Source organism: Barbatula barbatula (assembly GCF_947034865.1).
Source record: "Barbatula barbatula genome assembly, chromosome: 3".
NCBI lineage: Eukaryota > Metazoa > Chordata > Actinopteri > Cypriniformes > Nemacheilidae > Barbatula > Barbatula barbatula.
This window is the reverse complement of record NC_136764.1, coordinates 29,834,230-29,860,223: the sequence shown is the minus strand read 5'-3', so window position 1 is coordinate 29,860,223 and position 25,994 is coordinate 29,834,230. Positions and strand designations below refer to the sequence as shown.

The following is a 25,994-nucleotide window of genomic DNA, read 5'->3' as shown; positions in this document are numbered from 1 at the left end:
TTTTAGCTAGCTAAACCATAGTGGCTAGTCAGAAGTAACGTTGAAGTCAGACAGAGACAATTATACTTTTAAGTTAACAGGAAGGAAATTTGACTAAAATACGTTAAATGGCAACGTGAAACATGTTCTTGTCTAGCTAGCTAAGTATTATATTATTATGCTAGCAAAAACGTTGACAACGGCACCGGCACGAGCAGTAAAAAAACTCTGGGCCGCCGCAAACCGGTGATCTATTATCTATCATTCATTCATTGTGTGGGGAATTGGCAAATTGTCTCTGTGTTATGATTACTAGATAGACACTTCTGTTTAGTCTAGTGGTTAGAGCGCCCGACTCTCGTTCGGACAGGCGCCGGTTCGAGGCCCGCGCAGGGCAGGTAGAATCGACAACTCTTATACATCAAATTTGGTTTTAAGTCAACAAACACGAGATCTAATTTCACCATAATATTGTGCTTTGCAACAAAACTGTTACAAGTTCAGTTATTATTATTTATTTCCATCAGTTGGGTTAACGTAAGGTCCCGTAATGAGCAAACAGAATTTTCCAATCTGTAGCTAGTTTCTATGACGAACATAACCGTTGCTATTTATTTGCTACATCACACATGTCATGAATATGAAGGTTTTATGCATGCTTATGACAACTGTCATTAAGTGTCATTCGCTCAATTATGACATTTTTAATGCTGAAAGATGTTCTCGCCCGGGGTGCAGTTCATAACCACTGTCTTCAGCTTGTTTAAAAATGGAAACTTTTGTATGACTTGACTTGACTTGCTTGACCAAAGCTATGACTTGACTTGACTTGCTTGATTGCCACACAAAATGACTTGGACTTGCTTGAGACTTGAAGGTAAAGACTTGAGACTTGCTTGTGACTTGCCCATGTGTGACTTACTCCCATCTCTGCTATTTTCACATTCCTTAACATGGTCTACCAACTCTGACATGCCTGTTCGTACTGGAAACTTGATTCAACTGTGCGCCCACAATGTTGTAATCAATCTACAACAAAATATTTTATAATCTTATTACATTTTTTTTAATATTTTTATTATTTATATCACAGTGGAATTCAGAATTGATAAATCATTTTCGGGATTATCAGCATAGTTGTGAAATATATTAAATATCAATGCTGATGACGTTTGACACACAGCATAAAGCTTTTCTAAAACAAAAAGTGCCAGACCTTTTGTTTGATTTTAAACATACTTTTGTAAATAAAATATTGGTGACATGCCTTTTTTTTTAATAGTTTTGAATGCTCTTATATATATTTAATTCCTTCCATGAGAAAAAATATGTAAGGATAAGTAGTTTTGGTCGGTGGTTACTATTGTGTTTTCTATTTTTAATGGATTTTTTAAATTTCTTAATTAGATTCTTACTGGAGAAGACTGGAATGAGGTGATGTACAATGGTATACGCTCCCAAGGAGGAGTTCAGTATGGAATGTGGTCCTCAATCTACTTTATCGTTCTAACCTTGTTTGGGAACTGTATCCTTTTTAGTGCCCTTTGTTTTAGATGATTTAACAGGTTTATGTGTTTGGTTTTCATTTAGTTTTTTTCCCAGTTCATTTATCTCATGTTAATATTCAATTGTGAAATCATCTTTTCAAACAATGCATTCTTAACAGTGATGTGAACAGACACATTGCTCAATGTATTTTTGGCTATTGCTGTGGATAATCTAGCCAATGCACAGGAACTAACTAAAGTAAGTAAAGTAGTTCATATATACATTGTGAATATACATTTATGCTAGATCATTGGTAATGCTATAAGATATATTAACAGTCTGTTTGTGTTAGGAGGAGGAAGAAGAGGAGGAAGAGTTCTTCAATCAGCATTATAAAAGCAGAGAGTTTGGCCTCTCTGAGTAAGTTTTTTGTCCTATATGGCTTACTTTAAACACATGTGCCTCATTTTTAAATGAATAAGCAGATTAGGAAGCTTTGAAAAACTCATATTACGGTAACATTTTTAGAATGATCAACCATTTTGACTTGAGACGTGCTTGAGATAAGCTTTTAAACCATTATGCCACTATGCTAGTAGTATCGCTGGTTACTTCCATAACGGTGGTTCTATGAATAGTGGAAGACCACCAGAGACGGTCAGTACAAAGTGGAAGACGAATACAACCAAGTCACGTGGATACCGCAGCATGAACGTCAACAAGCAAGACTGGCGAGCCAATAAAAGGAACAGAAGTCACATTAAGTCTGTAAAACCTTGTAAATGTGCATGGTGATGTCCAAGTAGCAGTCCAAGAACATGCATCTGACAGGGGCACGCCACGCAATGCCACCCAAGACATGGCCACTGCTCGAGTTGAATGACACCTAACAGGTGCAGGCATCGTATAATAGTCTGCTGAACGATACACCTCAATTATGGTGTCAACTGCCAATGGGCGAGCCTCTGCTTCGATAAGTGTAAAGCGACAACTAACCTTTCTGCACCCACTGACGCCTGCCCCATCGGATCCCGATGGGCTGACAGGGCTGAAGGGGCACTAGCTTTACCATAGTGATCCGTCTTCACTAAAATGTTCGTCCCTACAAGTTTGTGTGCAAAATGTTTCAAAGTGAAGAAGATTGCACAAAGCTCAAGGAGATTTATTTGCAACGTCCTGTAACGTGTGGTTCCAGTTGCCCTGTACACCACAATGTTACCAAAGTCCTTCCCGCCCACTGAGGGAAGCATCTGTGGTTATCACCTCCCTGCGTGCCCTAGATTGGTGGCCCAATCGGAACACCTCTCTGAAGGAACTCTGTTGTCCTCTGGAAACTCAGAGCGGCAGCACAGTCAGTCATGACGCGAACCAGCGAATGCTGATTGTGAATCGGTGATAGGCGCTTTGCTATCAAACAGCGTTGAAGAGGCAGGAGATGCAACAGGCCTAACTAAATTACAGATGAGGCTGCCTAGAAAAGGCCAGCCAGCCGCAGGAAGCTTGCTTAGGCGATCTGGCGCACAACAGCCAATCGCCCAAATACGAAAGGATTAATATGTCCTTCCATTGAAGAGGTTCTAGTGCAGCCTGAACAACTTGAGTGAAAATTTGAGGAGAAAGCATCAGACAACACGTCTCTTGAGTTGCTTGATGTTTCTCTGAACTGGTATGTCATGCTCTGAAACGTGAAGAGAAGAAACCTTCTGTGATGAGGTGCGATGGGAACATGTAAATGCACATCTTTTAGGTCCACCCGAGTGAATCACATTTTGGGCTTGATTGCATGACGGACAGCCCATCCGCAACATGGGCCTTTATCGTTTTGACTTAAATAACCTTATATGTTTTGCTTATAGTCAATATGATTTCATGTACAGCTGCTTTGTAACAATTTAAATTGCGCTATATAAATAAAGTTGACTTGACATGACTACCTAGAACTTTCCGCTGCTGGCCTAGATCCAGGCGGTGAGGGAACGGGGGGCATATTTCACCATTCCCCAATGGATGTTGCTGCTGGAAGAAGGGAATGATTTGGTCAGCAAAGCTTGAATACCCTAAACAGCATTAGATAACTTCGTCACCTGATGGGATAGAGATGGAAATATGTCTCTTCTTCAAGAGTCCTATAGTCTTGCTAGCTGAAAGCTTGCTACCAGCCTGAACCTTGGGTCTATTACAATCAGGGCAAGGATCAATTAAGGCCTTCCTTAGATGCTCCACGCCTAAGCAGTCGGGGCGTTCCATATGTGCATCCAAGAAGTCCATGGAGCCTGTGGACCATGAAGCAGCCATATTGTTCAGAACTCAGAACAAAAATAAACCCTTGAGAACCAATGGGTCAATTAACTGAATCCCCACCAGGGAGTGCTGTTATGTAGTTAACACTGAAACGTGCACACAAAAAAACAATACCCTGTTACCAATAGGCACAAAGAAAAACATCCAATGTAATTTGAAACGCTACTTCATTAATATGCAGTTTAAATACTCGAGACAAAGCTATTGCGGGGGCAAACGCCAACCAATAAAGCTATGCACACTCAAAGATCCTCTGCGGGAATGACAAAGAGACCGACCATGATGTAGTCGGGGGTTTTATATAGCTTCCAAAGAGTCATCGGTCAAGGTCACGTGTGACTGAATCTAATATGGGATTCTCGATGAATGCTTGAGACGTGATGCTTCCACTATATACTCACTGTCTCTAGCGGTCTGGAACTATGAAATAGACACTAGTTTGTAAACCCATCAAAACACATTGACGGAAATTTCATATATGATTGTGCCATTTGTCCGTCATTTCTTTTTATCAGTTGGTTCTGTTCAAATTTTAAAATAAAGAAATCAACGATTTAACTGAAATTAATTAGAGGTATACCTGTTGTGGTGAGGAAGGTGGGATGAGACCTGTGAGATATGCAGGACCGGTGGGGGCACTCACGCCACCGGCCCCGCCTCACGGCTCTCGTCTCGCCTTCCTCACCACACCTGTATTTCAATTTCAATGATAGAGCTTTGTCCAAAATACCAACTTTTCAGGCTAGTTTTGTAATTACAAAGAAGTTGAATTAAAGTTGCAAAAAGCTAGATACTGGACTTCAGGTTAGATTTGATAATAGTACATGGTAATGACGAACCCATTGCAAATGTGCAATGTTTGGTACAAAATGAAAATTCACATTTAATAATATAATTTACATTAACCATTTCCTACACTAATTGTAGTGCTGAACAAAGTTATGTGTGCGCGTGGAGATTGTAAAGCTTTATATCCTTAAATCACTTAACTAATCAAGGATGATATAGGATGTAGAAAGTAATTAGTATTTCATTACTTTTTGGAGAAAGTCGTTTGTACAGTAATCTATTTACACTATTGAATATGAAAAAGTAATGAATTACTAGTTACTAATTACAAAGTACTCTGCCCACAGAGTCTTTGAAAGTCGTAAACTGTCCTGTTAACGTCCGAGTAAATATAACTCTTGAAACTACTGATGAAATAAAACAATAACTCTTGTTTAATCTCCCAAACCATTGGAGCTGATGTTCTGGTGGCCCCATGCTGGTTCTGGGCGCTGTCTCTTAGAGTGGGGTATTTTGACTTAAGAATAATCAAACATTTTGGCTGTGCCTAAGCTCTACATTAATGAAGGCATAAAAGTATGTTTACAGTGTAATGGGTATCATTGCTAAAGTTGTTGAGCTTGATGATAACTATATGAAGAGTTTGGTTCCAAAATGAGATAGATAACTCAATTCTCAAAAAGAAAAATGATTATGTTAGTTTGCTGTATTTTTTAGTTATTATGGCTTAAATCAAAACAAACCAACCGCAGTTTGATTGACATTAATTGGAATGGACAATAAAAACATGATTTTTTAAACATTGATTTAAAAACGGAGACACCTCATTTCGGAACAAACTCTTCATATATGCATCACATTTTGAAAATAGCGTACATATACAGTACGTGTGATCTATGTACCAAGATCAGATTTGAGGGATTAGTTACAGTTCAAGTGCAGTTTAAGTTTACAGACAGGGGCTTGTACACCATTGTTACTGACCTATCATTTCCCTCTGATTTTGGGGTGGGTATAGACTTTTTCTACAAAAATGTTGTAGAAATAAATACATATCTCACTTGGCAAAATCAGTTTGAGCTCACAACTACATGATGATACTCAAATTCACATGCCCAATGTGGGTTGTTTTCTGAGTTCTTGGCGTTCGCTATGAACTATGAGTCAGTTTGAGTGCAGTCTTGCAATATCAATTGTTTCATTCGCCTAATCTACCCAAATGGTTTATTTTTAATGAATTATTTAGTTGATTTCAAGGACATCAAAAGAATAAACTTTGTAAGTAAAATGTGTTCATATATCTTTTTATTGGTTTTAATCTGTCCATGCATTGTCCATCTCATCAACATGTGCAAATGATACATTTTCCTCTCTAGTTTTTGTACACTTTAAAGCTTGTCTTGTTTCATAGATACATATACAGCACCACATACTGTATGCATACTGTATATAGACATACATATAAATATATATTATTTATAAAAATTTTATGTTCTCTTGAATGCTTTTTAATGGCCATAGTTTTTTATTTGAGCTATTTTTCTCAAACCTGGTAAACCATGATTGTGCATGCTGCTCAGCTCCACTAAGATGTATCCTGTTTATGCAGGAGGAGAAGGAGGCCATACTTGTACAGGAAACGTGCTATCCACCGAGGCAGGCCATCTCCTGCAGAGGCAGAAGAGGACTCTGCTGAAAAGCAAAGCGAAGAACAGCCTGTTAATGCTTTTGCTGGTCGCCGTGATAGACGTAAAAAGATAAACATATCTGTGTGGGAGCAACGGGCGAACCAGCTGCGGAAACGACGGAAGATGGCCAGCCGTGAGGTCCTGTTTGTCAGTCCCACAGAGGACCAGCTGGACACTCCAGTGAGCGATCATCACGAGCACGATGGCTTGTCCCCTGAAACAAGCCCTTTGCACTTGCCAGAATCACCAATGTCAGTGGTTATGCCTCTACCAGAACCGCCCATGTCCATCACCATCCCTCTGCCTGAACCTCCAGAGTCTGAGCCGGTACCCTTGATGGGATCTGGACATGAGGACAAGCCAAGTATAAATATTCATTCCAATACAGAAAGAAGGCATCGCGTAGCACGGAAGTTTCGGGCTGCTGCTGCTGTTGGAGTGGTGGAGGGCAGAAGACCTAAACGCCACAGACATAGAGAGTCCAGAACAGAGGCGAAAAACATAGATAATCACCAGCAGTTTGGCTACAGCGAGAAACAGGGGGATGACAGTAAAAATGAGGAAACACAGTCAAAAAACATTCTGCACATTGATGAAACTGAAATAATAATGTCCTCCAGGCAAACTGAGAATCAGGATGAACGGCGACAGTAAGAAAGCCACCATCTCCTATTTAACATTTAGTAGAACATAGAATTTATTAAAAAATAACCTGAATTAATATTTGGGATTTCTCGATTAGAAGCATATACACTCACCTAAAGGATTATCAGGAACATCTGTTCAATTTCTCATTAATGTAATTATCTTATCAACCAATCAATCACATGGCAGTTGCTTCAATGCATTTACGGGTGTGATCCTGGTCAAGACAATCTCCTGAACTACAAACTGAATGTCAGAATGGGAAAGAAATGTGATTTAAGCAATTTTGTATGGTGTTCCTAATAATCCTTTAGGTGAGTGTACCTGTGAATGCTTTAAGCATAGTTGGGGTTGGTCAAAAATAAATACTTCACGTGCCAAAAAAATGTATTAAAGAGTACGTAACGTTAGATTAGGTCCTACTTTGGTTTATGGAGTGTCCAACAACAAGTTTATGTACATACAAGGTGTACAAACACTATTGTGTATAAAAATAGGCAGTTGTTCTTACCATACTTCTTGACTGACTCTCAAATGATTCGTTCCGCGATGCATCCGTCTAATCCTCTTTTATCCGCAAGAAGCTATCCTGGATATTATATGCAGTGTATAGATAGCAGTTTAAGACCCAGTCTAACAAAGAAACATCCGAATAGGCTAATCAAAAAGAAACTCCAGTGTGACAACATGCATGTTGGTCTTTTGCTCATCATTGAAATAATATTATTACTAACGTAATATTTTATTACTTCTTTACTGTGCGTTGTTATTTTACATAAAGCATTTTAGAATTATTTTAGTTTCACCCCATATATATCTATCTATATATCTATTTAGGCGCAAAAAGGACATTTACACTTCTCTAGTAACAGTATTATAGTTGGACTAGTTGTCACGGCATACAATGTATGGTGTTCGTATCGTCAGATGTTATTACAATACAGATAGTACTCCACTCAGTTCTTGAAATAAATACTTTGAGAGTTAATAGATTGAACACTTGAATTAGCTGAATTCATAGCTAGATAAACAAACTGTTATACCCCAGAAATAACGGTACATGTTAACGTTAGCGTTATATGCATTAGCTGAACACAGACGCATGGTACAAATATTTATTCTATGTTAAGACAAAAACAAATAGTCACACTTTCAGGTTGTGATTCGGTGGAGCTAAAAGTTCCAAATAAAGTTGGTATTTCCCCCTCTTTCAAGGATAGTCGTTTAACACATCCTGCAGTGAATGCACCAAGATTATTGAAGTAATCGTCGGTGAAATGACGCGCACACAGTAAAACCCTGGGGTTATACTCCGTTGGTGTTGTTTGAAAAATTAATTGTAACCATTGTTTCCTCAGAAGTTCTTCCTTTGGTAGTTTAAATAAGACGGACTTCGTTTCACAACGTAGAACACAGGTTGTAGACATGATGCACACGAATGACAAACAAACGATAGTGTTTTTGGGGGAGGAGAGTTAAGTTTTTGTGGCAGTCTCAACAAAACGCAGGCGGGGGATATTTCTAGGTACGTATATATGCAGCGGTTAGAGACTCGGACTAGGTCACGTCTCGTTTGTGTGATTCAGAGCCGATAACTGTGATATTAATTTACCCTCGGACTAACAACTTGGCATACTGCTTACATTCAAACACGGCAACATAACACAATGCATATATAGTAATTGATTTTCATGATGTAATGTTACTTACTCTTTAATACATAGATGCCAGGTGTCAATAATCTATTATTAATAAATAGATGGCTTTTTAGATTAATGCTAAGCGAGGATGCAAGTCATTTGTTCTCTACAGGAACACTTCAATTCTTCCATATGAAAATGTTTTATGTTTCCATTCCCATCGCTAAAGCATATGATGTATAGGCTATAATACACAAAATATATTAAACATGAAGTGATTTAATGAACTGTAAATAATTTAGGATAAATACTATTTCGCCTTATTTAGACAGATCAAACATTCACACCTTTTTATTTGTGTTTTAGTGAGTTTTTTGGTGATGTGTCTGAGGTTTCCCAAGCATCTTGTCTTCAGAAGCTACAGTTTTTAAATACTGAAATGGAGGATCAAGCAGAAAGACATGAATTTAAATACGTTTTAGGGGAAGTCTCGGACATTGACAAAAATGCCAGCTATTTAAATCAAGAGGAGTGTAAAAGAGGAGCCAGCATAAAACGAGAGACATCATCCCAGCCTTTACTGGAATTGGCACCAATTACAGGTATGTCATTTTGTTTGTCTCTTTATTCACAGTGTTATTAATGCTATATACATATATAGTGTCTCTTGACTCTTGCAACTACCAAAATGTCTCTCTATTCAAACGGTTTACATCCATATAAATGATGTCTACTAAGTCCAGAGGTGGGTAGTAACGCGATACATTTACTTCGTTACATTTACTTGAGTAACATTTTGGAAAATATGTACTTTTAAAGTAAAAATGATAAGTGGGTACTTTTTCTCTTACTTGAGTATATTTTTAGTAGAAAATCTGTAATTTTACAGTTTGTTTTTAATATAAGAGAGCACTACAGATGTTTTAGATCATCTTTGGAAATGCTCTGAGTTTAGTTAAATGCATTGTAAACGCCAAAAAACTACAGGTTCACTTTAGTTTGACATGGTCTTTTTGTCACGACCAGAGGGAGAATGACCCAAAAGCAGGTGGAACACAAATGTTTATTAAGGACAAAAAGTCAAATCAAAGTCACACTCGAGCCAGGCTCGGGAATCGTCAATTTGGAGATAGTCTGTAAGGATCTGTCTGCAATGACTCTCCCAACCACCAGGTGGCGCTGCATCACTTCTACCCTACAACGACTCTCCCAACCACTAGGTTGCACCAACCATGAACTATTACCGAGGCTCGTTAGTTATAATTTGCATCACCTGATGTTTGTCTATTTAAGTTTGGCCAGTGCTTTATTTCTCGTTCAGTCTTGAGCCTACCCATTGTATGGAGTACCTGAGTTCTTGCATTTGACACCTTTGTTTTAGTTGCTCTGTGATTTTGCCTTTTGTTTGTTTGTTTGTTAGTTTGTTTGTAATGCCAAGTAAAGCGTGCCTAAGTGGTTCTTTCTTCCTCTGCACGTGGGTCAACAGTGGTCTAGAGGTAGTTAGGTTGTGCTCTCAGCAGGAAGACCCGGGTTCTAGTACCACTTCAGACCCTTCTGAGCACTTAACTCATCACAGCAAGACTGAACCATGAATGTAGACCCAGCAGAGGAGACCAAGCCTTCCTCCAACGTGGATCGTATTCTGGCTCAACTCTCGAGTCAAGCTGGAGCCATTCAGAAGCATGACCAGATGTTAGCAGAGATTCTTCAACACCTCAGGCACCAAACCCCATCTGAGACTTCCCCTTCCACAGCAACCCAGTCTACTCCCCAACTCCTAGGGCCACCAGCAGGCCTTCAACTCGAGCCTAGACTTCCAGCTCCTGAGAGGTATGATGGAAACCCAGATTGGTGCCGCGGATTCATCACACAGTGTACTCTGGCTTTTCAGCTGCAGGCTAACAGTTTCCCCACAGAGAACAGCAGAGTGGCATATATGACGACTCTTCTCACAGGAAAGGCGTTGGAATGGGCTACATCCCTCTGGGAGAAGGAGTCTCCTCTTGTCTCCAACTGCAAGCTCTTTATGGACGAGATGAAGAAGGTGTTTCATCACCCTGTTCGTGGAAGAGACATTGATCATGGTTTGCTTCAACTCACTCAAGGAGCACGTAGTGTGGCAGAGTTTGCCATAGAGTTCCGCACCCTAGCTGCAGAGAGTCAGTGGGGGTCACAAGCTCTAAAGGCAGTTTTTTATCAAGCCCTACTACCTGAACTAAAGGATGAACTGTCCTATAGAGAGCCAGCTCCGGACCTGGACTCCCTAATCGACACCGCTATTAGACTGGACAATCGCATCCGAGCTCGCCAAGGCGAGCGCTGTCGTTAGACCTGGCTACCCCGGAGCTATACACCAACATCTCCATCATCTATGGGTAATGCTGAGGAGCCAATGCAGCTGGGCGGGACCCGATTGTCACAAGCTGAGAGGGACAGACGGATGAGGGAGAGGTGTTGCTTATACTGTGGGGAGGCAGGACACTTCCGAATCAGTTGCCCGCAGCTGGTGGGAAAAGGCAACTCTCGCCCGAGGAGAGGGGGCCTGGGACGAGAGTAATTACTTACCCCCAACCAGCAGCCTCCGTTTTTTTTATTTCCGTTACACTTTCTTGGAAGGAGGAGGTGCACGAGTTAAGGGCCTTTATAGACTCTGGGGCCGCTGGAAATTTTATGGATCGTAACTTGGCCATGAGGTTAAGAATTCAACCCATAACCCTCCAAGACCCACTATCTGTCACCGCATTGGATGGTAGACCCCTCGGCTCTGGTCAGGTAAGCCAGTGTACCTCACTTCTATGTTTGCAAGTGAACTCCCACAGAGAAGAGATACAGTTTTTCATAATTAACTCTCCTGAATTCCCTTTGATACTTGGTTACCCCTGGCTAGTTCACCACAATCCCCAGATCAATTGGTCCTCCAACCAGATAAGGGGGTGGGGCCCCAATTGTGATATATCTGGCTTGTCTCTTTGTCACCCTCTCGAGTCACAGAGGAATTTCCAAGGTCCGCCTGCGCCACCAGTCCGACGCATGGAGGTGTTGGCGGTCTCCGGGTTAAAACAAGTGGATCCCCGTGCTCCTGGGGCATCTCCAGATGTATCCGCCATACCCATGGAGTATACCAACCTGTCTGAAGTGTTCAGCAAGGTACGTGCGGCCGCTCTTCCACCCCACAGACCATATGATTGTACAATTGAATTGTTCCCAGGCACTTGTCCTCCTCGAGGAAGGCTTTTCTCACTGTCAGCCCCCGAGAGAGCGTCCATGGAGGAGTACATTAACAAGTCCCTCGAGAGTGGATTTATTCGCCCATCAACCTCACCGGCAGGGGCCGGGTTCTTCTTTGTGGGGAAGAAGGATGGCAGTCTTCGACCCTGCATTGACTACCGGGGACTCAATCGGATTACAGTGAAGAACCGTTACCCACTGCCGCTGATGACCACGGCTTTTGAGCTCCTGCAGGGTGCAACCATATTCACAAAGCTGGATCTGCGTAATGCCTATCACTTGGTGAGGATTCGGGCCGGGGATGAGTGGAAGACAGCCTTCAATACCCCGACAGGTCATTATGAATATCAGGTAATGCCTTTCGGGCTTGTCAATGCCCCAGCCGTTTTCCAAGCCCTCATCAATGATGTCTTACGAGATATGCTAAACAAGTTTGTGTTCGTGTACCTTGATGACATTTTAATCTTCTCCCGATGTTACCAAGATCACGTTCAGCACGTTCAGCAGGTTCTGTCTCAACTCTTAAGAAACAACCTCTTCGTGAAGCTGGAGAAGAGTGAGTTTCATGTACCCACTGTCTCCTTCCTTGGTTTTATAATCTCAGAGGGCAACATTCAGATGGATCCTGGAAAGACTCACGCAGTCCTGAACTGGCCACAACCCTGCTCTGTGAAGGAGGTACAACGCTTTCTCGGGTTTTCTAACTTCTACAGAAGGTTTATTAGGGATTTCAGCTCCATTGCAGAACCTCTCACCGCCCTTACCAAGGGGACACATCTGCCTTGTCAGGCCACTTGAACGGTTTCTAAGGCATTTAGCCTGCTCAAGCAACGCTTCACCTCAGCACCCATTTTAACCCTCCCTGAACCCGAGTTACCCTTCGTAGTAGAGGTGGATGCGTCAGACGCTGGTGTTGGGGCGGTTTTGTCCCAAACTTCCAAGAAAGATAACAAGCTTCATCCGTGTGCCTTCTTTTCACGTCGTCTCACACCAGCAGAGAGAAATTATGACATAGGTAACCGAGAACTGTTGGCAATAAAACTAGCACTTGAGGAGTGGAGACAGTGGCTGGAGGGGGCCAAGCATCCATTTGTCATATGGACAGACCACAAGAACCTTATATACATCCAGGAGGCTAAGAGGTTGAGTCCTCGCCAGGCCCGATGGGCTTTGTTTTTTAATCGTTTCGAGTTTCTTCTCTCGTATAGACCAGGTTCCAAGAATTCAAAGCCAGATGCCCTTTCGAGACAATTCAACAGGCTGGAGGGAGAGGACAGAGCTGAGCCCATTATCCCCAGTACAAAGATGTTGGCAGGAGTCCAGTGGAGTATTAAGTTGGCAGTGAAAAAGGCCCAACAACGGCAGCCTGACCCAGGTAATGGCCCCCCAGGTCGTCTCTTTGTTCCGAAGGTTGTCCGATCTGATGTTTTGCAGTGGGGACATGCATCTGTCCTTTCGTGTCACCCTGGGGCTACAAGGACTTTGAAGCAGATCCAGAACCAATTCTGGTGGCCGGGCATGCAATCGGATGTTAGAAACTTCGTGGCAGCCTGCTCTGTTTGTGCTCAGAATAAGGAGCCTAAGGCCCACCCTTATGGCCTGCTTCATCCATTACCCATCCCTAAACGCCCTTGGTCTCACATTTCGTTGGATTTTGTTACTGGACTTCCCAAATCACAAGGAAACACAGTCATTCTGGTGGTGGTCGACAGATTTTCAAAGGCTTGTCATCTAATACCTCTGCCCAAGATCCCTACAGCCTGCCAAACGGCAGACCTCATGATGCAGCATGTTTTCAGAATCCACGGGTTCCCTCAGGACATGGTCTCTGATCGGGGACCGCAATTCACGTCTCGGCTTTGGAGAGCTTTTGGTCGTCTAATTGGGGCATCCATCAGTCTATCCTCTGGGTTCCACCCCCAGTCCAACGGTCAGACAGAACGGGTCAACCAGGAGATCGAGAAGACCCTCAGGTGCTTGGCCTCCAACAATCACAGCACCTGGAGCTCCCGTCTGATTTGGGCTGAGTTTGCACACAACACATTATACAGTTCATCCTTGGGCATGTCTCCTTTCGAGTGTCAATTTGGCTTTCCTCCCCAGTTGTTTCCTGAGCAGGATCTAGAGTCCCATGTACCAGCCGCAAGCCTACTAGTCAAGAGGTGCCACCAGGCCTGGAAGAGAGCACGTACATCCCTAGTATCAGCATCTCAACGGCAGCAGAAACAGGCCAATAGGCACCGTAGACTTGGGCCATCACTACGCCAGGGCCAGAGGGTGTGGTTGTCAACCAAGGACCTTCCACTCCACCAAGAATCTCGGAAACTGGCTCCTCGGTGCATTGGGCCCTTCAAGATCTTTAAGAAGATCAACCCTGTATCCTATCGGCTACTTCTACCAAGGTCCATGCGCATTCACCCCACTTTCCACATTTCCCGTTTAAAGCCTTTTGTCTGCTCTCGTTCATCCACAGCAAAGAAACCCCCCCCTACCCCAGCTCATTGGTGGGAAACCAGCATACTCCGTCCGTCGACTGCTTGATGTACGCCGAGTCCGGGGCAAGGTCCAATACCTAGTGGACTGGGAGGGTTATGGCCCAGAGGAGAGGTGCTGGGTTCCAGCAGGAGACATTCTCGATCCGAACCTTATAAGAGACTTCAACCGTTCTAGGCCCCAGCCATGATTGAAGGAACGTCAGGAGCCGTCCCTGAGAGAGGGCCTCCTGTAAGGATCTGTCTGCAATGACTCTCCCAACCACCCGGTGGCGCTGCATCACTTCTACCCTACAACGACTCTCCCAACCACTAGGTTGCACCAACCATGAACTATTACCGAGGCTTGTTAGTTATAATTTGCATCACCTGATGTTTGTCTATTTAAGTTTGGCCAGTGCTTTATTTCTCGTTCAGTCTTGAGCCTACCCATTGTATGGAGTACCTGAGTTCTTGCATTTGACACCTTTGTTTTAGTTGCTCTGTGATTTTGCCTTTTGTTTGTTAGTTTGTTTGTAATGCCAAGTAAAGCGTGCCTAAGTGTGAAGAGTTTAAGCCTCCTGGTCAACAGTGGTCTAGAGGTAGTTAGGTTGTGCTCTCAGCAGGAAGACCCGGGTTCTAGTACCACTTCAGACCCTTCTGAGCACTTAACTCATCACATAGTCGGACAGGCTGGGGTCGGTCGATCTACAAACAGAGTCCAGAGAGGCAGCGACAGTTCAGAAGAGGGACAGGCGATGGTCAATCGGGGTAAGAACTTTATCAGAGCGGCGAAGCAACTCGTAAATAGACGGGCAGGAGTAAAAACCAAAGGAACAGTTCAAGGAGACCAAACCGGCAATCACCAACTTGGATGAGCACACGCTGACAGAAGACAAGGTTAGTACACGGCTAATCCACAATGACAAGGTGTACCACGGTACAGGTCAAGGCGATAAGCAACATTAGCAAAACACATTGGCAAGGAACAAAGTCGGAGGGAACTATAACAGGGAAAAATTTGCGAGCAAAGAGAGAACAGGTGTGCAAGAGAGTGAAATGATAGAGTGGTAGCAGCTGTGACTGAGCGCACGTTGAAGAGTGTAAAACAAAAATGAAAGAGGAAGAGTGAGCAAGGATTTGACCCGAGTCCTGACATTACCCCATAGGCGTGACTACCGACGCGGCCAATACCGGGTAGGCTTGGATGCGATGTAATGCCTCGATGAGCGAGCGGTCCAGAATGTCCTGGGCCGGGACCCAACATCTCTCCTAAAGGGCCATACCCCTCCCAATCCACCAAGTACTGGAACCCCGTCCAAGTCGTCTGGAGTCCAGTATTTTCTTGACCTTGAAGGCAGGGGCACCATCAATGCTCAGGGGAGATGGGGGAGATATGGGAGACACAACAGGGGGTAAATGGGGAGAATGAAGAACAGGTTTTACCTTAGATACATGAAATACTGGATGGACCCGTACTAGGGACTTAGGCAAGTGAAGGCGTACCGCCACCGGATTGAAAACCTTGACAATGGGATATGGCCCTATAAAGCGGGGTGCCAACTTGCGAGCCGGGACCCATAAGGGAAGGTCTTTAGTGGAGAGCCATACCTGTTGTCCACAGATGGATCTGGGAACTCTCCTCCGGTGGCGATCTGCGGTACGCTTGACGCAATCCCTGGCACGGATCAGCACTTCCCTGGCCCTCTTCCTCCGGGACCTGGGAAGGAAACAGGGGAGGCTGATACCCCAGACAGCACATGAATGGAGACAGCCCAGTCGACAACACTGGCAAAGAGTTGTGAGCATATTCCACCCACGTGAGCTGCTGGCTCCAAGATGCAGGGTTATGAGAGGCCAGGCAGCGGAGCATCCGACCCAACTCCTGGTTGGCATGCTCGGACTGCCCGTTGGTCTGAGGATGAAAGCCTGACGACAGACTGGCAAACACGCCAATCTGTCGGGCAGAACTCCCGCCAGAACCGCAAACTAAACTGGGGACCTCTGTCAGAGACCACATCCTCCGGAAGGCCGTGAATCGGGAAGACATGGTCGATGACCATCCGGGCAGTCTGCTTGGCCGAAGGGAGTTTAAGAAGAGCAATGAAATGAACCGCTTTAGAAAAGCGATCCACGACAGTGAGGACCACAGTATTGCCACTGGAAGGTGGGAGACCAACCACAAAGTCCAGGGCAATATGAGACCAGGGACGGGAAGGGGTTGGAGTAGCCCGGAAGGAGGTAGACTGTAAGAACTGTTTTGGGCACAGACCGAGCAGGCCCCGACAAACCGGCGAACATCCTCCGCACTAGTCGGCCACCAAAACCGCTGGCGGATGGAAGCCAGTGATCTCTTGGCTCCCAGATGGCACGTGAGTCTGGAAGAGTGGCCCCAGTGAGCCCTACCTGGAATTCAGTCGTTTGGCAGACCGAATGTACTCCGGGTTCTTGTGGTCGGTCCACACAACAAAGCGAACGGTAGCTCCTTCCAACCAATGGCGCCACTCCTCCAGGGCCAACCAGACAGCCAACAGCTCTCGATTACCAACATCGTAATTTTGTTCTGTGGGAAACAATCGGAGAGAATAATAAGCACATGGGTGTAATACCCGTCGGTGAGATGATGTGTCCCAAGAATGAAAGTGACTGGACATTGAACTCACACTTCTCCGCCTTCACGAACAGCTGATTCTCCAGCAGGCACTGGAGCACTCGTCTGACGTGCTAAATGTGTACCTGTAGAGAAGGGGCAAAGAAAATGAACAAAAATGAACTTATTAATCACATCTCGCAGTACGTCATTGACGAGTGCCTGGAAGATGGCTGGGCCATTGGAGAGTCCACACGGCATAACAAAATACTCAAAATGCCCCATGGGAGTATTGAAAGCCGTCTTCCATTCATCCCCCTTCCTAATCCGGACCAGATGGTAAGTGTTGCGAAGATCTAGCTTCGTGAAGAACTTGGCTCCCAGCAAGAGTTCAAATGCCGATGACATAACCATTAAAAATCGGTATCCCCTACCGCTTATGTCATTGAGGCCTCTGTAATCTATGCAGGGATGCAAGGAGCCCTCTTTCTTCTTCACGAAGAAGAACCCCGCACCAGCCGGAGAGGAAGAGAGACGAATGATGCCCGCTGCTAAAGAACCATTGAGGTAGGGAGAAAAGTTGCCCGCGAGGCAGAGAGGTGCCTGAGAGAAGGTCGATGGCACATTCGTATTGGCGATGAGGAGGGAGAGAGGTGGTCCGGGATTTACTGAAGACCGCCGTAACTCATGATAAACCTCAAGAACTTGGGTCAGATTGACACGCTCCATCTGCGTAACAGAGCAAGAAGTAAAAGAAAATCGTGCAGAACCAAGACAATTTGCATGACAATAAGCAATCCAACTAAAATGATTTCTCCAATTAATAGCAGGGTTATGAAGAGAGAGCCATGGGTGCCCGATTACTATGGGAAACATAGGAGATTCAGCTGTGGCCTAATGGTAAGAGCGTTGGGCTTGTGATCAGAAGGTTGCCGGTTCTAATCTCAGTGCCAGCAGGTCATGACTGAAGGGCCCTTGAGCAAGACACCTTACCCCTGATTGCTCTGCAGTAATGTGCCACTGTATAAAACTACTTGTAAGTCGCTTTGGATAAAAGCGTCTGACAAATGTATAAATGTAAATGTAAATGTAGATTGAAAAACGAGGAACGTTAGCTCCTCCCTGTGGTTCCCTGAAGTAATGACCCCAAGAGGGATGGTGATGAGTGAGACAAACCTGAGAACTCTACCATCCAACGTGTGGGCGTTAATAGGTGGACTGAGAGGCACGATATGGAACCCCTTACTGTGGGCCCAAGCCTCATCCACAAAATTCTCTTCCGCACCCGAATCAATAAGGGCAGATGCTTTAATAGATAACAGTTTGTGAGTCAAAACCACCGGCAAGAGAGTGCGTGAGCCCAAGGTGGGGGAGGTGGTGATAGCACTCCCCTGACTACCGGCGAGCGCCAGCTTTTCCCGGACGTCCTAGACTGCCACAGTAGAGACACAATCCCTCATTGAGACGCCGTTGCTTTACCTTAGCAGAGAGTCGTAATCTACCCAGCTGCATTGGCTCGTATTCATCGTTGGAAGTGGGTATAGCAAAGGGAGGTGAATGGAAGTCCAAGCAAGGTCCAGAGGACGCCTTGACTCGCCGACGCAGTTCCATCCTGGTGTTGATGCGAACGGCGAGATCTATGAGACCATCAAGTTCATCAGGAGGATCTAATGCATAAATCTCGTCCTTGACCTCCGCCGTTAAACCCTCGAGAAAGCGCGCCACGAAAGCCTCCACATTCCAGTGGCAAGAAGCCGCCAAAGTACAGAAATCAATGGCGTAATCCGCGACAGAACGCTTGCCTTGCCGGAGAGCCGCCAGAAGTCGTGATGCCTCCTTGCCGAAGACTGAGCAGTCGAAGATCTTAATCATCTCGGCTTTAAAATCCGAAAAGTCATAGCTGTGTGCCGACTGTGCCTCCCACATCGCTGCTCCCCAATGCCGAGCTTGTCCGATTAACAGGGAGATCACAAAGGCAACCTTAGCCCTCTCGTTAGAATATGTGCGTGGCTGTAGGGATAAGACGGCCTCACACTGGATAATAAATGCCCAGCATAAGGTTGGCTCGCCATTTTACGGTGGGGGATTATTAACACGAGGCTGACCCGGAGAGAGAGGTATCAGCCTGTGCAAGGCGTAGACAATCTAATTGATTAGTCACCTCGTGAAGTTGGGCAGATAGAACGTCCACCGTCTGTTGGGTTGCAATCAATCCCTCCTCATGCCGGCCCAGCATTGCGCCTTGCAATTCGATAGTGGCGCAAAAGAGGTGTTCCCTCCGCTGGGTCAATTTCTGGCCATTGTGTTATGTCACAACTGTAATATTTGGTAGTAAGGCTCAGGATACCGTATACGTATATATCAATGTTTAATGATCTTGCATCATTACAACATTCAGCATAATACTTGCATTATGGCCAATGAGAACACGGGTGTGTAACTTATAACAGGTGTTTGGTCAATGACCATGTGAATACTACATCCCCTTCCTTTAAAAAGAAAAACTTGACATATTGACTGCTTAATATTAAAAATGACGGCTGGCCTCCAATGACCTCGCTCTTGCATTCTGACAAGCTGTCCTTCCTTAAGCTGAGGCAGGGGCCTGGCCGATCTGTCACAATAGCATTTTTGATGATGTTGCTTTTCCAAACTTCACGCCTTAGCATCCTTACTGCGTACAACTTTAGAAATCAACTGCTGGTTTGTGCTTTGTGGGCTTGTTTTGGTATTGGTAAATTCCCAGGTCTTGGCAAAGGTTTCAAACTCCCTTGAACTGTACTGGGGGTCGAAATAACAGTCTCAGGAATACCATGCCTGGGGAAAGTAGACTTTAATTTGCGAATCACAGCAGATGATGTTGTGCTGGAAAGTTTGCCCAACTCCAGGAATCTGCTGAAATAGTGAAGATAGTCTTCATTGTTCCAGGTGAACAAATCTGTAGCGACTACTTGCCATGGCCTGTCTGGAATCTTGTATACCGCCACTAGGTGGGGTGCCTTCCATGCCCTTGTTTGTGTGCTTGGTGCTGTGTTGCCTTGGACTGCGCCTTTAAGATGATGATGAGAGATAGCGTGCGCGGTTTGCTCACGGAATGTGCTTGAGTTGCTTGCAAAAGTTTCTAATTGCACCGAGCCAGCTCGTGAGATCTAGCCACGTCTATCGCATTTTCAAGTGTTATCTCAGAACCCACGTTCAAAAGCTTCTCTCTCACTCTTGGTGAATGTATCCCAAACACGATCCGATCCCGGACCATCTCGTCACTATTTGTGTAAATATAGTCCTTAACAAGGAGACGTAACTCAGTTACAAACTGTTCGAAAGGTTCATGTGTTCCCTGCACCTTTTCATGGAATTTGTAAAATGCAAATATCAGATTAGTCTTGGGTTCAACATACGCTGTGAAGCGGTCATAATATGACTTCTGGATTTTTGCTTCATCCCCTGACAATGACCACGTGTTGAAAATGTCACGACCCTTTTCTCCGACCCACAAAAGGAGATAACTGCATTTTTCGTACTCACGTTTTCTTTTCAGAGGTCCGCAGAACATTAGCTCCGAGGGCTGCTTAAATTTGCGCCATGCTTCGGGCAGATTGCTTGCGTTCCAGTCCATCGGGACTCCGGCAGTGTCCATTCTCTGCAATATCCGTCTCTTCTGACACCATGTAATGTTTGGTAGTAAGGCTCAGGATACCGTATACGTATATATCAATGTTTAATGATCTTGCATCATTACAACATGCAGCACTCTTTCTAGCAGTAGCATATCTCCATGCCCTACGTGCTAATCTGTGTAATACGTGCATTATGGCCAATGAGAATGCGGGTGTGTAACTTATAACAGGTGTTTGGTCAATGACCAACATGTGAATACTACAACGACCAGAGGGAGAATGACCCAAAAGCAGGTGGAACTCAAATGTTTATTAAGGACAAAAAGTCAAATCAAAGTCACACTCGAGCCAGGCTCGAAAATCGTCAACATGGAAGTAGTCGGACAGGCTGGGGTCGACCGATCTGCGAACAGAGTCCAGAGATGCAGCGACAGTTCAGAAGAGGGACAGGCGATGGTCAATCGGGGTAAGAACTTTATCAGAGGGGCGAAGCAACTTGTAAACAGACGGGCAGTAGTAAAAACCAAAGGAACAGTCCAAGGAGACCAAACCGGCAATCACCAAATCGGATGAGCACACGCTGGACAGAAGACACGGCTAATCCACAATGACAAGGTGTACCATGGTACAGGGCAAGGCGATAAGCAACATTAGCAAAACAGACTGGCAAGGAACAGAAAGATGGAGGCAAAGAGAGTACAGGTGTGCAAGAGAGCGAAATGATACGTTGAAGAGTGTAAAACAAAAATGAAAGCGGAAGAGTGAGCAAGGATTTGACCAGAGTCCTGACACTTTTATTCTAAATAAGTAGTTGTGTAGGCTACATTTATATTGGGACTAGATTAAATTTACAGAAATGCTTGTCTCTTTTGTGTTTGTCTATTCTTTAGTATATGTGTGTATATTGCAAAGATATCTGCTTATGATAATAATAATAATAAATAATATTGATTAAATATCATATTGAAATATTGGCGTTAATACTATTTTTAAATAGTAGGCATATGTAATCTGATACAAATTAACTCAGTAATTAGCTACTTAAATAGTTTTTAATTGCATACTTTTTTACTTTTACTCAAGTACTTTTTTAAATAGTGACTTTTAGTTTTACTTGAGTAACAATTTCTCCAGTTACTTGTACTTTTAATTGAGTAAAGATTTTGGCTACCCCACTTGAGTAAAGATTTTGGCTACTCTACCCACCTCTGAATAAGTCACAGTAATGCTTCTTTGTCATACATCTATAGAATTACCAAAGTAAAGACTCAAGAGCAAACCAAAAGGTCCAATTTGAGCAAATATTAGGCAAAACAGAGAACATGATTCTTGATGTCAGCTGCTCATCACTAACAATTACTGGAAGGTCTAACAGTTGACGGACCTGCTTGAACCGAGAGGCTATGATGAATCATTTGGTCCGCCAATATCACAATCAGTTCTGTCTTCTCAAGGTTCAGTTGCATGTAATGGTCCTTCATCCAGAGTGAAATGTCAATCAGGCATGCAGGGGTGCAAGCAGATACTGTCGGATCGTGTTGTTTAAATGAATAGTAGAGTTGTGTGTAATGTGCATAGTAGTTATAGGAAAAGCCATGTTTCTGAATGACCATGCCTAAGGATGCCATATATGTGACCCTGGACAACAAAACCTTATGGTTGCATTTTTCAAACTTGAGATTGATACATCTTCTGAAAGCTGTATAATAAGCTTTCCAATTACGTATGGTAGCAGCGGGAAAAGTTTGTAGGTCTGTGTCTGGACATTTTTGCTAGCAATTTTGCTGCATTCTCTCACAGAAGTAAAGATTTGAAATATTTACAGTATGTAATTACAAAATATTATCATTGTACAGGACCTTTCCTATATATAATTGGAACACACCCTCCAGTCCCCCTTCTTAAAAAGAGGGACCACCACCCCGGTCTGCCATCCTAAAGGCACTGTCCCCGCCCGCCACGCGATGCTGCAGAGACGTGTCAGCCAAGACAGCCCCACAAAATCCAGAGACTTGAGGTACTCAGGGCAGATCTCATCCACCCCCGGAGCCTTGCCACCGAGGAGTTTCTTGACTACCTCAGTGACTTCCGCCTGGGTGATGGACGAGTCCACCCCTGAGCCCTCAGCCTCTGCTTTCTCAATGGAAGATGTACTCCTTCCACCGTCCGTCGACATCCCCAGTTGAGGTCAAAAGCTGCCCACCTCCACTTTAAACAGCACTGGTAGGGCACTGTTTCCCTCTCATGAGGTGCCGGACGGTTTGCCAGTACCTCTTCGAGGCCAGTCGATAGTCCTTCTCCATGGCCTCACCAAACTCCTCCCAGGCCTGAGTTTTTGCCCCCACAACCATCCGGGCAGCAGTCCGCTTGGCCTGCCGGTACACTTCAGCTGCCTCGGGAGTCCCACAAGCCAACCAGGCCTGAAAGGACTCCTTCTTCAGCTTGACGGCATCCCTTACTTCCGGTGTCCACCACCGGATTCGGGGGTTGCCGCCTCGGTTTAGGCTGCACTAGTTAGATCAACCGGAACCAGGAATACTTCCAATAACAACTGATACATTTGTTGCATCAAAGAGTGCAGAACAGTACTCTACTCTCAGCCAGTCTTGTCTCATTGTTCCAAGGTTGCCAGGCAGTACGCAGTCCAAGGTTACCAGAGCAGGCAGGACACAGTCGCCCAGGCCTGACAAAAGCTGTGATGATAGAGCTGGACAAAGGACGTGGCCACTCTACAAAATTTCAGCTGCTATTAGATTATTAATGATAATATTAAATCAAAAATTTAATTATTTTTCCTTGTAATGCAAGCACTGTCGAGCTTGTGCAAAGGCTGCAGCTTTTGCCAGAGGCGAACTGGAATCCCCTGGTCCCCTTAGGCCTTGTTTCCCTCAGTTTTTTTTTCTCCAATGGAGTTTTGGCTTCCTTGCCACCGTTTGCCTGGCCGGGGGGCTGCTAGAATGTTATAGTTTTATTTAATTAACACTGCATATTCTTGTACAGCTGCTTTGTAACAATGAAAATAGTAAAAATCGCTATATGTCACAGGTGCAAAAAGGACTCAGATGCAGGAGATGAAGGCAACAAAAGATTTATTCAAACACTGGTAAATAATCCAGAATACAGGGGGACAGGGTACTCCTGACCCGAAAACATTAAACAAAATCAAACAATAATCCAGAGAGGCGAGTGCGCCGAGTCCATCTGGGAGACAAATTAGCCGAACGGGAGAAAAAATCCAAACCGGCTTCAGCGAAACTGGTAGAGGGAACCAGAAAAAAAACAGACCGTAATCCACCAGAATTACAACGCCACAAAAAGTGAGGGAACACAGCGGCAATAATAAGGAGAATGGTAATGGGGAACAGGTGTGAGTAATGACAATGATTATTAGCTAAAACAGAGACCAGTTGGGAGGGGAGTAGGGAAAAGTAAATGAATATAGACAATATATAAATAATAAAAAAAAGAAAAGAATGAAACAAACTTAACACTATATAAATAAAGTTGACTTGAATTGACTAAAGCTGTTGAAAGTTATTTAGGATAAAGCACTAATATGACACCAAATAACACCACACTGTGTCTGTATTAGTGATGCGCAGACTGCGGGTTTATTCGCGGGTATTGCGGATAATCGGGTCAGGCAGGTAAGGTAATAAAAACAAAGTACATTCTGATTAATTGTGGGTGAGTCGCGCGAGTGGATAAGATTGTCATTAGGCAGACAGGAACTTTTGCAGACTCAGTTAAAACAAAATGTGCGTCATAAGGATGGGACAGATGTCATTCTTAAAGCAAAAATAGAGGTGAAACCGATCCGAGAGAATATTTACATTTACCCATTTAGCAGACGCTTTTATCCAAAGTGATTTGTCATACAGGAGCAATAATACAATTTGCGAGCGCCTGGTGGCCGGGCCTTTCCCCACGGGGTCCGGCCGGGCTCAGCCCGAAGGAGCGACATGGGGCCGCCTTCCCGTGGGCTCACCACGTGCGGGAGGGACCATAGGGGGTCGGTGCATAGTGGATCGGGCGGCAGTCGGAGGAGAGTGCCTAGACAGCCCGATCCCTGGACACGGAAGCTAGCTCTAGGGACGTGGAACATCACCTCGCTGGCGGGGAAGGAGCCTGAGATGGTGCGTGAGGTTGACAGGTTCCGACTAGAGTCAGAATCACCTCTACGCATGGCTTGGGCTCTGGAACCACACTCCTCGAGAGAGGATGGACACTTCATTACTCTGGAGTTGCCCATGGGGAGAGGCGGCGGGCTGGTATGGGTCTGCTTATAGCCCCCCAGCTCTCCCGCCATGTGTTGGAGTTTACCCCGGTGAACGAGAGGGTCGTTTCCCTGCGCCTACGGGTCAGGGTTAGGTCTCTCACTGTTGTTTGTGCCTACGGGCCGAACGGCAGTGTAGAGTACCTGACCTTCTTGGAGTCTCTGGGAGGGATGCTGGAAAGTACTCCGACTGGGGACTCCGTCGTCCTACTGGGGGACTTCAACGCCCATGTCGGCAACGACAGTGACACCTGGAGGGGCGTGATTGGGAGGAACGGCCACCCTGATCTGAACCCGAGCGGTGTTCAGTTATTGGACTTCTGTGCTAGTCACAGTTTGTCTATAACGAACACCATGTTCAAGCATAAGGGTGTCCATCAGTGCACGTGGCACCAGGATCGACTTTGTGGTCGTTTCATCTGACCTGCGACCATATGTTTTGGACACTCGGGTTAAGAGAGGGGCGGAGCTGTCAACTGATCACCAACTGGTGGTGAGTTGGATCCGATGGCAGGAGAGGAAGCTGGACAGACTCGGCAGACCCAAACGTACTGTAAGGGTCTGCTGGGAACGCCTGGCCGAGTCTCCTGTCAGAGAGATCTTTAACTCCCACCTCCGGCAGAGCTTCAACCAGATCCCGAGGGAGGCTGGAGACATCGAGTCCGAGTGGACCATGTTCTCCGCCTCCATTGTCGAAGCGGCCACTCGGAGCTTTGGCCGTAAGGTCTCCGGTGCCTGTCGAGGTGGGAATCCCCGAACCCGCTGATGAACACCGGAAGTAACGGAAACCGTCAAGCTGAAGAAGGAGTCTTATCGGGCCTGGTTGGCTTGTGGGACTCCTGAGGCAGCTGACAGATACCGGCAGGCCAAGCGGACTGCTGCCCGGGTGGTTGTGGAGGCAAAAACTCGGGCCTGGGAGGAGTTTGGTGAGGCCATGGAGAAGGACTATCGACTGGCCTCGAAGAGATTCTGGCAAACCGTCTGGCGCCTCAGGAGAGGGAAACAGTGCCCCACCAACGCTGTTTACAGTGGAGGTGGGAGGCTGTTGACCTCAACTGGGGATGTCGTCGGACGGTGGAAGGAGTACTTCGAGGATCTCCTCAATCCCACCGTCACGTCCTCCATTGAGGAAGTAGAGGCTGAGGGCTCAGAGGTGGACTCGTCTATCACCCAAGCCGAAGTCACTGAGGTAGTCAAGAAACTCCTCAGTGGCAAGGCACCGGGGGTGGATGAGATTCGCCCTGAGTACCTCAAGTCTCTGGATGTTGTGGGGCTGTCTTGG

General features: G+C 45.1%; 1 protein-coding gene across 1 annotated transcript in view; it reads left to right on the top strand.

Moving 5' to 3' along the window:
- cacna1eb (calcium channel, voltage-dependent, R type, alpha 1E subunit b) overlaps window positions 1–25,994 on the top strand; it is a gene marked incomplete at its 5' end in the record, with an annotated part of 250,899 nt that overhangs the window by 142,068 nt on the left and 82,837 nt on the right. The window contains 14 exons of the mRNA XM_079451973.1: window positions 1,387–1,504; window positions 1,658–1,725; window positions 1,820–1,887; window positions 6,167–6,895; window positions 8,897–9,132; window positions 10,129–10,842; window positions 11,625–12,436; window positions 12,569–14,134; window positions 14,232–14,365; window positions 14,759–15,000; window positions 16,198–16,396; window positions 16,972–17,158; window positions 17,289–17,386; window positions 20,667–20,902. Of these exons, the coding sequence (XP_079308099.1) occupies window positions 1,387–1,504; window positions 1,658–1,725; window positions 1,820–1,887; window positions 6,167–6,895; window positions 8,897–9,132; window positions 10,129–10,842; window positions 11,625–12,436; window positions 12,569–14,134; window positions 14,232–14,365; window positions 14,759–15,000; window positions 16,198–16,396; window positions 16,972–17,158; window positions 17,289–17,386; window positions 20,667–20,902 (5,407 nt within the window). The remainder of the gene's footprint in view (window positions 1–1,386; window positions 1,505–1,657; window positions 1,726–1,819; window positions 1,888–6,166; window positions 6,896–8,896; window positions 9,133–10,128; window positions 10,843–11,624; window positions 12,437–12,568; window positions 14,135–14,231; window positions 14,366–14,758; window positions 15,001–16,197; window positions 16,397–16,971; window positions 17,159–17,288; window positions 17,387–20,666; window positions 20,903–25,994) is intronic.